The sequence below is a fragment of the Battus philenor genome, unplaced genomic scaffold (assembly GCF_028537555.1).
Source record: "Battus philenor isolate CCGP_79_NKW_IND1 unplaced genomic scaffold, ilBatPhil1.0.hap1 SCAF_19, whole genome shotgun sequence".
Taxonomy (NCBI): Eukaryota; Metazoa; Arthropoda; class Insecta; order Lepidoptera; family Papilionidae; genus Battus; species Battus philenor.
Window position 1 is genome coordinate 2,901,270 of NW_027181681.1, and position 14,349 is coordinate 2,915,618.

Below are 14,349 nucleotides of genomic sequence, written 5' to 3' on the forward strand. Positions count from 1 at the left end.
AGAAAACTAGTACTGCCTTTGAAGCGTGTGTGAATTTATGACCCCCATAAATATTTTTCACTTTTTTAAACGGTTTTATTTAGTTCGACCCGTACGGAATTTATTTATTTGGGTCATATTAGAAATAGAAATTTAAGCACCTTCCCGTTGTCAGATTGATCAGAAGTTTGGTACAAACATTTAATTTAGATGACAATACAATATAATAAAATCAATAACATTATAAATCTAAGATGGCCGCCGATACAAAATGGCGGATTACATATTTTTCCTTAACCCCCTCAATATGGGTATCAAATGAAAGGGCTACACTAGTAAAACACGAAGATTATGTCAAAATTTAAAATTCAAGATGGACGCCGTTTCAATATGGCGGTCTAGGTACATATTTTTCCACAACCACCACAATATGGGTATCAAAAAACCGTTTAACTTAAAAGTTTTTTAAATGTAATTATTCCTAATGCTAACAATTTCTGACGTGTTAATATAATGACAACCGACCAAAACAAAACTCGGTTCTTTCAGGTGCACTTTAGGAGGAGTGTAAAATACATAATGACTAACAGCTCAAGCTGTGGCTTCGCCTAATATATTTACTAGTCCGGAGGCTTCTCAAGACCAATGCCGAATCTTCTGAAAGAGCTCCCGGGTTTTATTCCTAAAACTAGGTCTACGCTAAGCTTTACCCTCTTATACCTGCGGAATTTTTAAGCCCCAGTAAGGCTAAAATAACCTTACGACAAAAAAGGAATAAGAGATGATGACAAAATAGTTCAGTAATTTTTACAGCCTATAAGCCTCCTCCAAACATCGCCCTGGTGACGAGTCCTGCGCTGCCGCGATCTTAACCTTGTCGTCGATCCAACTAGAAAGAAGGGCCACCCATGCCATCTATCGGCTTCGTCGCTTTTCGTCTCCAGCGATCATTGGTTGCACTAGCAATGTAGCCTACTGCCACGGCATACGAACAATTCTTTCATCTGCGTCACACATTCGTCGTACAGAATTGTATAATTGGTATATATTTTATACCTTTTCTTTGCCTCATATAAATATTAAAATTTATGTAGGTACTGTACGGTATTACAATACTCCCGTGGAATCTCTAAATCATATTGTAAAAAATGAAGTTTACAAAAAAACTTCAAAACAATTTTTAAGTGATAATTTAGTACGAATCAGTTGTTCTACAACTATTATAAGGGCATTCTCTACAAAAAAACGCCTAGTTTTATTATGAGCTCTTATAAGATCGGGGCGCATTTGAAACCCACGTTTAAATTGAAGGATGTCATTATTAAAAAGTTCGTTCTCATTCTAGTTTATGTGGATAGAAATATAAAAAAATAAACTGTTTGAGTTTGCCAGATCGAAGAATAATAAGTAAAGGTACCCAGCGGTAGAGAACTGAAGCTAGTGATCGTAGGTCACGGGTTCGATTCTCAGGATGTAGTCTTACATATAATTGCCACTGTTTGCCAATAAGTTTTCAGAACGTGAGCAGCATAGACCACTGCGTGCCATAATAAAACACTGAGATCACCAATGCCTGCCAAGTGTAGCGATTATGATATTTCTTCCCATAGATATCATTAGCATATGCCTATTACTGTGATAAAACAGCTAAATTAAACAAAGAGCTAATAAAACTGCCTTTAACGTTCACATCTGAACCACAAATTATTTTGGCATGAAATGGAGACTCAGGTGTATATTAAATTATGTGAAACCATTATGAAATAATTGTTTCGAGTATTATACGTAGCTTGAAAGAAAATCCGCCCGATTTGCTTCAACATCTTGTGTAATTTAGGTAAACTGTACATTAAATATTACACGATGACACATTGGCCTTTCTTTGTTATAACAAAATTGTAATAGCAAGAAATATCACGGGAAGAAATCAATTTTATCATAGAAGATGAAATATAGTATGTCATAGACTTTTCTTCAGAAATGTTTTCGATGGCACTACCGATACAATACTTTCGGGATATTTGACTAATAATGTTACAATGGTAAGCGTAACAAGTCACTGTAATCATAGCAGAATTTTAATTCTAATTATGTATTTTTAAGCACAGTCTTGAAGAAGATTGCGGGCCGGAGTAAACATTTTCAAATTAAGAGCTCTTTTGGTGTCGTAAAGTCGTAAGCCAGATATTTCCTCTTACGTGCGACCACTTTGTCTTAAATTTGTTTTTCGTTTGATTTGATCTGATCTTTCTTTCTTTCTACATTGTTGCAGATAGTAAATTTTGAATATTGTGTCACCTATAATGGAACAAAAGAATTATTACACATATAATTATTTACACAATGTCTATTAATGTATTTTTAACTTGCTGGTGTACCTAAATCAATAAATATATGTATAAGTGTGTGTATAAGTCGCCTGATAAAGTGTAACTAGTTTTCTCAACAAGTTAAAAAATCAAAACAGATAAATATATATTTTAAGTTCTTTAATTCTAGCGAAAACTTTTTGTCATGTCGATGTATATTACACCCCCCCCCCACACACACACATATATATATATATATATATGTGTGTGTGTGTGGCAGTAGCCGTATATATATATATATATATATATATATATATATATATATATATATATATATATACGGCTACTGCCAACAATTCGCATATAACTAGATATTTTTTTTGTTTAATTATAAATTTATTTTACTATAAGTATGTTATATCTGTAATTTTACTCCCCCGCAACGTATTTAAGTTTTAAATGTATATTGATGACTTTAGTTCATTTGGAGTAAGTTAAACGGAACTTATTAAAACTGCCGATCCGACGTTGCGCTCTGTCCGATTAAAGATGGGCGATAAAATCTGCTTTTGATACTCACCTCTGTTTACTTAGAGTCGAAATAAGTAATCATCTTCTTCATCAGAAATGATTTGGTCAGGGGTCTCATACTTTAGTGTTACTGAAGTACATTTCTATGAAAAAAGGGTGAAGACCGGTTTATCAAGGGCTTTATTATTGCTATTGTAAAAGACACTGAATACGGAACATCTTTCAAAGGCGGCCATGGGTATTTCAACTGAACTCTTCACCGGATCATAAGAAAAAGACTACTCAATCTTCATCAGACATGAAGATTACCTTCTTTCCAGTTCACACCTTAATCCTTTAGAACAAAAAATATGTCAAGTTTCTGGGCAGAAGTATGTTAGAACTCATAAAATTCTTAAGGACCCTGAATCATTGTTAAAAAGCATTGACCGGAATAAACATTATGGTTTACACAGGTTAAAGGAAATTTTGCGACTCGTACGTGATTTTACTAAATCTATATATAGCTAGGAATGCCGATCGCTTTTTATTTCTCTGAATTTCGCTAGGAAAATTGACGTGTTGTTTTTATGTTCTCTATTTAAATTTGTATCAAAAAGGTTTTATTGCGAACCGTGTAGTATTTTTTATTACATTAGTCCTCCCGGAGACCGGAAAGTTGTAAATATAGCAAACGAATCAAACTTGTCTACTAGATTGTGTTACGTATTTAGGTTTAGAGGGGAATCCCAGGCATCGCAACTGGTAATGCGATTAGAGCTGGTTTCGTTGTCAGAACGACTTTTTCTGACCATATGGCCGTGCGTCCTGGCCAGTGGTGTACCAAGAACTTTTGCCGCCCGGGGCGATCTCCAGTTTGCCGCCCCTTCTATTATAAGTCAATCAAATAGTGGTTTTTTATAAATTAATACACATAAATAAATTATTAAGTTATTTAATCAATATTAATTAATACACAGAGTAAATTTTTTTAGACATATGTGTATGCACTCGTAAACATATTTATATAATATCTACTCTTCTTTCTAGCTTTCATACTAGAAAAATCGTGTATAATTCTCTCAAAATTAAAATTATTTGTAATTTATTGTTCTATTGGCAATATTGCAAGAGTTTTTGGTCTTAATTGACTCATTGTAGAACGAAGATAATTTTTTATCAACTTCAATTTTGAGAAGCTTCTTTCGCAACTACCGACACTGATTGAAATTGTTAAAAAAAATCTTATCAAAATTACAATGTTGGGAACAGAATTTTAATTTATTATTCAAGAAAGAAAATAAATATGAAATGAATATGTTGCTTTTTACAACTATAAGTAAATTTAAAAAATGCCGCCCCAAGGTAAGTGCCGCCCGGTGCGGACCGCACCCACCGCCCCCTCCTAGGTACGCCACTGGTTCTGGCAATAAGAGTTTTTAACGCTGGAACCACTGAAACGGCATGAGATTCGAACAACGGGTAGGTCGCATACAGACGATCGATCGTTACGGCAGTATCATCACCCATGTCGATCTTGAATGTTTTCTGCGGCCGCTCGAGTACCTTGTATATTACGATGTTTGGTGTATCAGAATATTACGAAAATATAGGCAGACATTATGAATAAATTTAATCTTAAGTAGTTACCTTTTATAGTAAAAAAAACATTTGTGACAGTATTTAAGAATCGACTTTTTACTTCCTTTTATTTATTTATGTTATTTTTAATTATAAACTGGTTTTGATTATAATAGCTTATAATTAATCTTCCGCGATTTAATTTTATCAATATATATATAGACATTAAGTCTCGTGAGTGCGCATTTTTAATCTTTTGTATAACTGATATTTGTGTTTGATTGTGTTTGACCAGCGAAATAAGTCTTTACATAAATAAGTCAGAACTCTTTAATACTTATTCTTTAGTGAAACTTCTAAAATTTTTACACCTCTCTCTAATCATCCTTTATTCATAAATTAATCACTCTGAAATGTATTGCGTTTTTTAATTTCCCTTAGGAATGCGACAGACAAATAACTTCTGTCAGTCTGCAGAAAAAGGTGGTGAAAATTTTTAAAAAATTAATTTATGGTAATCCGAATTTTATAAACGTTTTTCTTTCTACATTAATACTACGAAATGGTTCATGTTTCTAGACAGCGTGTACCATATATTAATTTGCAACAAATATGCTATGCATTAATCACTTAAAAGCCTACATCTCTAACTAATCACTTAGTATATTGTCATTCTGTACATGGTTTTTTACACAGCGTTATATTGAAATAGTATTGATAAAGGAATTTGTTTCAATATCCTTTAAATAAGTAATTTAATATTCTTTATTTTATTATCGGTTCGCTGAGCCCACAAAAGAATTCTATTTTCCTCGGGCTACACAGTACTGGCGTAGATTTGATGTTTAATATTCGCCCACGAAGATCAATAGACAGTAAACGGAAAAGAAGTAATTGGATCTTCGCGAATACTTCGCATAACAACAATTTCATTAAGCAAATTACACCTGAAGTCGATTTTATTGAATATTACAGGTGAACTGCAATTGTTGGTCCATTTAAAATTATAAAAGGTGTAAATATTATGACAGTGTTTAAGAATTAATCAGTATGATTGTAATGACCAATAACGGCCTAACTGCTAGAAAAAAGATTCCTCCATTCGAATTCTCTTCGATAGTACGGCGGTGTAATTAGCCCATAAGTCACTTTTATCACACTTTTATTTTGGGTTAATATGTTATAAGAGTGTCACAAGCGTCTAATGGAGGTATATAGTTACAACCTTGTAACACAGTGGATAAAAGGTCATAACGGCTCCAGAGGCAACGATGCTGCAGATGAGCTGGTCTGGAGGCTCCAGTAAGGTGGTTTACATTTCATGCTCCTCATACCACTTCCAATAAGTAAGGCAAGATATTTTGTATCGGAGAGTACTAGGAGTCAACGCACTGAGCTATGGACGAGCCACGAGGAGGGTCGACGAGGAAAAGTTGCAACGCCTACCTCCAACACCCTGCTCCGGCTGTCGCCATCCTGACTGCGACACGTCTTCAACAAACACCTGTTTACATTAGGCGTTACAGACATTCCTTTGTGCTGAACGTGCCTGGAAGAGAATGAAACTGTTGCCCACATACTACTTCGGTTACGGTGGTAGCACCCTTCAGGACTACCCATCTTGAATCACCAAGGTGCCTTCCCGAGATCGCGAGCGACATCAAAGGGTCTGCAGAATTTCTAGGGGAGATGAGGAAACCAGACCGCAAAGACAAACATGATTGTGATGAACAAAGTAGAAATGTATTTTTATTATATCTATTTATATAAATAAAGATGAACCACAAATTGTTTTAAAGCACAAAACTCGATGACGACTCCATCTTGCCAATTTTTTTAATATTTTTTGTCTTTGCAATTTAAAAAATTAAGGCAATTAACGGACTATAATACGGCTCCTTTCGTATATTTGAATTATTTTTACAGCGTTTCCTCTTACAGCATTTTATAATGGGTCAGTGCCGTCGACGTTTATCTTGTATTTATTTTACAGAAAAGACCCGTACAGGCTATTTATAACTTAAGAGCTAAAGATTCCCTGATGAAAGATGTTTTTAAAGAAAATGGTATTCTAACCGTTGTTTCGCAATATAATTTTAATAACATTTTATTCATGCCTCATTATTTTTATGGAAATTAGTGTGAGAAACATGATAAATAAAAGACATAAAAATAAACTCATAATACTATAATTTCAAATGCAATAAGTTAACAAATCCTTCAAGGGTCTAAGTGCACGCATCTAAATTTCTATCTAAATTAATAAGTTTATTTAATAAAAAACCTTGCTATAGCTTTCAAGAATATTTAGTCAATCTAAAATTGTTTTTATAATATACACAAGAAGAGTTGTTAAATTTCATTTAAAAGTTGAGTTTCTTGCCTGCTTATCTCGATAGATCAGGGCCGGTGGCAGATTACTACTTATAATGTTAAAATAATCGACGATTCCAAAGCGCATGTAAACGCATTCTTGAACAAAGGTACTATGATTTTATATCTGAATGGTTTCTTTATGGAAAGTTTTTTTTTTATTTAACCATACAAATCGTAAATAAAAACTTATTGAATTTGATCGAATGACACAACATTTTATTTACGTCAATTTAATTTATCTAAAATAAAAATTGATTGTCTTTTTTCATAATTTAAAAAATAAAATGAAACTATAGTTAAGACCACTTTTACTACTATTAACGTAGTAGTAAAAGTGGCCAATGAATTAATAATAAGAGAATAATATGTTTTATAGACTCAAATGACTAGAATTACATATTTTATTTCAGTAAAGGTTCGGAATAAATCTAGAATCGAATGCATCCTTTTCCGAGATGGAAAACTCGAATCGGATGAGCTAATGTCACATTACATTATTTGAAACGCGAAGCGTATTTACTCTGAGAAATCGAAATAATATAACAGTAATCTATCCAATAAGCAGTGGTAGCTCAGTGGTAGATGAGTGAGACTTTCGATCATAGGTCACGGGTTCGCTTCTGGGTCTTACATGATCCACATTTTGAACATTCATTATATAGAATTTCCGTTGTTGACAAATAAGGTTTCAGAGGATTTGCAGCAGCGTCTTCTGCGCACCATAAAACCTAGACGAGATTAGATCTCTACTACACTTGGACTCTACAATTGGTTTACCAAAAACTCGACTTATTTAACCTAGCTTTAGGTTATTTGAAAATAATAAATGACATAAATAAATATAATAGCTTTTAGAAACATTACTGATGTTGGAGCCTTTGATTTTTTGATAACACTTACGTGAATAGACCTGTTTTAAATATTTCATTGGCACTTAATAAAAAAACTACCCATGTAATTAAAAAAAAAAAAAACGATTTATTCAATCGAGTTTATATTTGTGTTAGTTCGCAATGTCTTGATATTTGTAAATGACGACCGATTTTAAAATTAATTAAAATATATTACAATCTACGTAAGTAAAAATATTATTTTTGATAACCAAATCTAATAGTTATGAGAGACGGATTATTTAATTATGAAATCTTTAATATTTGAAGATGCGTTTTAAAAAAGGAGCTCGCGTGTCAGTGCTGACGTAATATTACCATCACTGTCGTAAATTTGGTGTACTTAAAGATTCTATTTCCAGAAATAATTTGTAATCAAATGTTATTACGTGTGTATATATGTATATACATGTAGAAGCGAACTCTCTAAGTAATTCATCATAAACTCTGTAATTTCATTATTTTAAAGTTACTACACAGGTGTACAAGAGGGATTTCACTTAAGCAAGCCGACTGAATTAGAGTACCGTGGTGTAATTAGAATTTACGTTAAAAACAGACTACGTGCGAATATCAACATAACCGTTACAGATTATAAATATTTTTTTTTTAAATATTATTCGTTATTCGTATAACTGGCCACAATACATTCTTTTAGAAATTAAATGTTTATTACGCGTTTGAATTAAATTTAGAACGCTGATTAGAATTTGGACGCCAGCAATGAGGTAGTTGATGCCGTTGAGTTCAAGTCAGAGTTATTGTTCGTAAATAGTGTCTGTATATATATTATATACATCTGCATAGAATACCACCTGGCTTTCATTTTCCTCGACATCGAATAAGAAACGAAAACAGAATATGCTCGGATGGTCTCTTAACTGCATTGTATATAGGTTAAATGCCGTAAATTTAATAATAATGTAATATAGACTTATGTATTTTATTATAACAACGAAGATATTTTTGATATAATGAACAACTTTATCATCATGCTACATCTATCTTTATGTTTTCAATCGATAAAGGTTCACTGGAAGGATTAGGTCAATCCCAAAGACCGCCACGATGACAGGACTTACACTGCCTGCAACCTTAACTATGTCGTCGACCCAACTAGTGGTGGACCCTACCACGACGCGGTCTTTCGGCCATCGGTTGCACGAACAATGTGCTCTCCCTATTGTCTCTTTAGTAGAGTGTTCTTCGAGTCAGGTCGGTTACCTTGATTTGTCTGTGAATCTTAACTTTTCTGATGTGACCTTGCAGCGAAACTTCAAGTAAAGCTTTCTCCATTGCTCTCTGCATCACCATTAACATTCTTATGATCGCCGGTAACATACACTGGTAAAAAACCTTCGACTTCATATGTTGCAGTATTTTGGACCCGAAAATTATTCGGAGTTTCCCGGACGCTGTCCTTCCGAGTTTGATTTGGCGAGTGATTTCTATCTCGTGATTCATTCCCAAGATGTATTATTGAACGCGATCTAATATCAAGAGGTGTAGTGTGTAAGAAATATTTTAAAAGCTAAAGAGTGACAGAAATTGTGATAGATGAAAAAAATAAAAGAAACCGTGTGAATAAAATAATATGTAAACTTGTTTTAATTAAGTAAAAAACTATAAAATATTAATGTGTAAAAAATATAAACCATATCTCTGTCCCACAGGAGATAGGGGACCGAGACACCCGATAAAAGGACAAAAAAAAACACGAAATCTTTTACACTGTAATAATATTTTATTACAAGTTTTTATTATAATAAAAGTTTATACATTCTGTATATGAACTTGCTGAACGGTGCACGTATCGATATTCGAGTTTTTTGATATAATTTTACTAGTATAATAGACTTTTTTTAAATTATAAGCTTACGTTACAATATTTCAGTTTGTAGTGAAAATTAAAAACTCAGTTTAATTTTCTTTCTTTACGCGAATGCCCGCTATAATACTTATGGAATCAATCTAAGGCGGTGAGAGTAGAGTTAATGTAATATGATACCAAGTCTAAAATTAAAACAAATGTTGTTTACTAATAAGGTTCTCTCTTTTATTTTGGACAATTTCTCTCCTTTGAATGGTCCAACTTCCTATGTTCATATTTAAGATCAGTGTATTCGATTTAACACTTTTTAAAAAATTTAAGTAAAAAAGGCTCATTAGATATTGTCTATCGATACAATAATGTTACATTTATGGAAAAACGCACATGTGTTAAACAATCTCCGTGTGTACATTTAGTACATATGTTTGCATTTGATTGAAGATCAGATTGCAAGGCATATGTCTTACCCCAAGATATCTATGGCGGGACATACCATAATCGCCATGCTTGTCAGGCGGGTTGGAGACCGCAGTGTGGTATTATGGTATGCAGAGGATACCACTGCTTATCCTCTCGCAATTTGTTCGTCAGCAACGGAAATTCGCGTATTAGAGTGATTTTTTTGCTACACGTCTAAGTGTCCGATACGTAAAAATCGACCAACATTTACTCCTGGAACCATTTACTAACAAACAACGATAATTTAGATCGTCGTCGTTTCAGCCCATAGTGTAAAGATGGTGGCGAAATATACCATAATCGCAAGCGGGAAGATGCCCTACTCTGAAAACTTGTTTGTGATCTGTGATAATCATACATAATTAATGCAAAAAGTTTGAATTATATAAAATTGCATACCGGAAATCCAACCCGCGAACTACAATTGCAAGACCTCTATTGTTGTGCTAACAATGCTCTTCTATATACGAGTATATATATATATATATATATATATATATATACGTTGGATGCGGGCGGTGAACGGTCGGTCATCAGGGCGAACTTTGGGAGAGGCCTTTGCGATGCAGAGGTCGTGTATCAGCTGTTATTATTATTAAGTTGTTTATTATTTCTGAAATAATTAATTTTTGGATAAGGTCTACTAATATATATATAAGATACAAGTGATTATAAGAATATGAAAACGCGTCTCTGGTTAATGGATTTTTAAAAAATGCCGCTTGATGTGAAATCGTTCAACCTTCACCGAAATGTGCTTCGATCGGTAACATTAAAATTATAACCGTGTGCGATGAAAAATGTTACAGATCGATCACGAATTTTCATCAGATTCGGTGACACGGGGAATATCAAATAAACGGCAGATAACGGGTCGCGTTATGTTACCTTATTTCAAGCATCGAACACGCATAGGGGTTAAGGGGTTGAAGTAATTTATCAGTCACCCGATAACGTTGCTTAGTTGCGATCGTGTGCGTGTATCAAGTACAGTGCTGTCAGATATTGATTTATCGTATCCTACACCGTGTTGTAATGCTCACGAATTTATATTTACCATGACGATTTGTAATTTATCATGACGTAAACGTAACACCTGGTGTAAATATTGAATGCAATGACACCGCGTTTTTTTTTTAAATATTATGGGTACCGGAAAGTGATGTCGTTTCTATTGAAATATTTTACAGAAAAACCGACAGATTTGTTGCTCCGGCATTTAAAATTTGTATACTAGATAGCAAAAAGTTGTTGATAACGATGGTGAATATATTGTTGATTAGAAATAATAACTTGTTAAAAATGTAGTCTTGTGAACTTAACTTAAGAAAGCGACATTACTTGTCGACCCCCTGCATTCCATGTTATTATCTTAATTAAAAAAATATTTACGTTTGCTGTCGTTTTTTTAATGGAGCAAATTTTTGGAGAGCTTTCGTTCACCTTTGCATATGGGATAGGCTACGTAAACAAAGTTTGTTTACAAAAAAAATATTCTTTTTGTTTCGATGTTTATTCCATTTTCTTTTTTTCTGATTCATCTTCTGTTCATCATCTTCGTTCTTCACAATATCTATTACTTTTTACATTAGTTTTTCCTAACCTTTTTGAGCCATGTGCCTATACCTTTCTAAAATTCCTTCACCCCTTATGTAATTTACATAACTTTTATTTTGACGCCAAAAGGGTTAACTAATATCGAGTTCATTTTCGAATTGTCTTTAAGAACCAAATTGCCCCTGTAGAGCGTGGGCACACACTACTTTACATCCTTTGCGAAACGTAAATAGTATAAACGTTTGTTATTAATTATTCATATTAGTAATTTTCTTTTTACTTAATTTTCTCATACACTTCCTTCTTATATTAAAATTACATTATATAATACAAAAACATATAATTTACAATAATATGTATATAATTGATGCTCTCTCAAGTCCCTTTTTGCTGTTTTAAGATGAAAGCTTCTATTACAGCGGTATACAAATTTGGGTTTTAACGCCGATTTAAAGATATCATCAGACACTCCTTTTAGCTAAAAGTAGGCAGTAAGAGTTTGTAAGAGACGATGTTTCATTATGACACGAAAATTTCGTTATAATTTTTGCGATATAATATCGGGGACAGTTCGATGAATTTTATTTAACTGTTTATTATACACTAGAATAGAAAAGAATTCATATAATAAAGGGAGAAAAGTAAAAGAATTCTTATCACAAACGGTGATTTCTTGTATGCTTTTTTATTATATAATCAATACGTCATTTGATATTTCAAAGACCATAGATTTTTGGATTCTACCATAGATAAAGTATTTACAGCTTTTAGATCAATCACCCTGTATATAATGTTTATGTTACTACAAGACTAAAGAATACTTATTTGATGTCTTTTTATAGGTTTCGTGAACCGCGGTAATAGACGTTTGCACCTACAAATGTGCCACTAAAATGAGCAAAGTGCAGTCAAAATCCATCTCACGTAGCTTCGAGTTTATTGCACTATATTCCGTACCGCATATGTCGGAGTCAACTGTTGGAATGGAAATTCTGCGCAGCAAATAGTATGCGTTATTTATTTAGATTTACGGAACGAGCACTTCGTAAAGCTCGCCCGCCTGTATTTTTTTGGCTAACATATCGCGTGGGAAATAAAAATATTCCTAACATGGTCAACTTGCAGTGCCTATTTTTAGAATATATTGCACCGGATTGTTGTGGCATGATATATGATAAATACGAAATTTGAATAAAAAAACAATATTTGATTTATCAAAAAAAAGGAAGTAGATTTTAATTATTGACTTGGCTTAGTTAATACTAACAAGATAATTTAAAATAACTGACCCCTTAGACTGGTTGTATACACGTTTTTCCGCCGTGAAAATCGACGTTTATTCGTCGTATGTAGGTAAATTTATCATTATGTATGGACAGGGGGAGCTTTTTGACGTAAATAACGGAGAAATTTCAAGGCGCCTTCTTCGCTTACGCCGTGCATATCCTTGAGTTTTTAATACTGATAAATTTTAATGGTATTTTTATATTGATATGATATTATCTTTTCCGCGTAAGAATTTATTATAAGCAGATCTGTAGCTTGGCTGTCTCGGTCGGTAGCTTTGCTATGAGTTAAGTTAATACATTTTCTTAGCCGTACGGCATGTACGTTCCGTACGATAAGAACAGTGATTTTAAAACGTAGCGTAGACATCAAGCCTTACTGCTACGTACTGCAGTACAGCTTAATCCGTAAACGTCGCTGATTTTCAGTAAAACATGCAATTTTTCGTAAATGAAATTTAGATTTATGGAAATAATATTTTAGATTTTATCAAGGGCAAACAATTCACATTATTCAAAAATTGGATCGAATACTAGATGTTTAAGTAAAGCCATATACTGTCTATGTATTAAATAATTGAACGCGTCACATTTATTTAGAGTTAATTGAAAAAATCCACTTATCGAGGACTTGTTACCTAAATATGAGCTGATGAATATTTGATGATAAATACAACATAGAAAGGTTTGACCAAAATGACTTAAGCTTTTTAATTTTATTTAATTTCACTTGCAAGATGGCACCAAGACCACCCATAAAGAATTCGATTCTTACGTTAACATTGTCAATCATATTTTGTCAAAATGATTGTAATCTTTCGTTATCAGATTTTGAATTATAAAGCTGCAATTGATATGATCGTCTCTGTCTAAATTACCTTTGATATAGTTTCACATACAATTTTCAATGATATTAAATCGTGTGGTAAACGCGCACGAGGTGAACTGATGACCTTGTTTTTTTATTAATTCTAATTTGTATCACTAGGGTATTTTGTATACAGTATTAATATTTTTTCCATTTATTGAGCGCAGACAGTTGGGAGAGAGAACTCCGCTATTTGATACGGATCTTTATTCTCCCAGCAGACGACCCTGTGAAAGTCGTCGGAAAACGCTAAATGTAGTCCGCTTCCTAATTCTTGTAGAAAATTCTTCGAGGTCAATTTCAAGTAGTGTACGACTATCGGCTAAAATCATGATGATGGAAACAATGCGTGTTTGGTGTAGTCTATTGACATATGAAGTTCCTGAAATCGCATAGATCATGAAATTGGCCTTCATTTTTAAGGTTGTTGGAGGGAGGTTTTTGTTAGATTACCATATAATAACAGAATGAAATTATGAAATTAATATTTATCTTTGCGAAAAAGTCTTGTATGCATTTTCAGTAAAGGCTTTCATTTTAACCCTTGAAACCCTAAGACTGATCTTTCTGTATGAGAGTCTAGGTCTTTAGAGACCTAAAATTAAGTCTCAAAGAAATGTTGAAACTAAACGTTAATTTAAAAAAAATAGTTTTTTTTTTCATTTAAGAATTTCCTAAAATACAAGTAGCCTAAGTTATTCTT

At 33.1% G+C, this 14,349-nt stretch overlaps 1 protein-coding gene across 1 annotated transcript in view; it reads right to left on the reverse strand.

The window, feature by feature from the left end:
- Window positions 1-599: 599 nt before the first annotated feature.
- Window positions 600-14,349, reverse strand: part of LOC137921636 (leucine-rich repeat-containing protein 15-like) — a 92,948-nt gene continuing 79,198 nt past the window's right edge. The window contains exon 3 of the mRNA XM_068764434.1: window positions 600-699. Coding sequence (XP_068620535.1) covers window positions 600-699 — 100 coding nt within the window. The remainder of the gene's footprint in view (window positions 700-14,349) is intronic.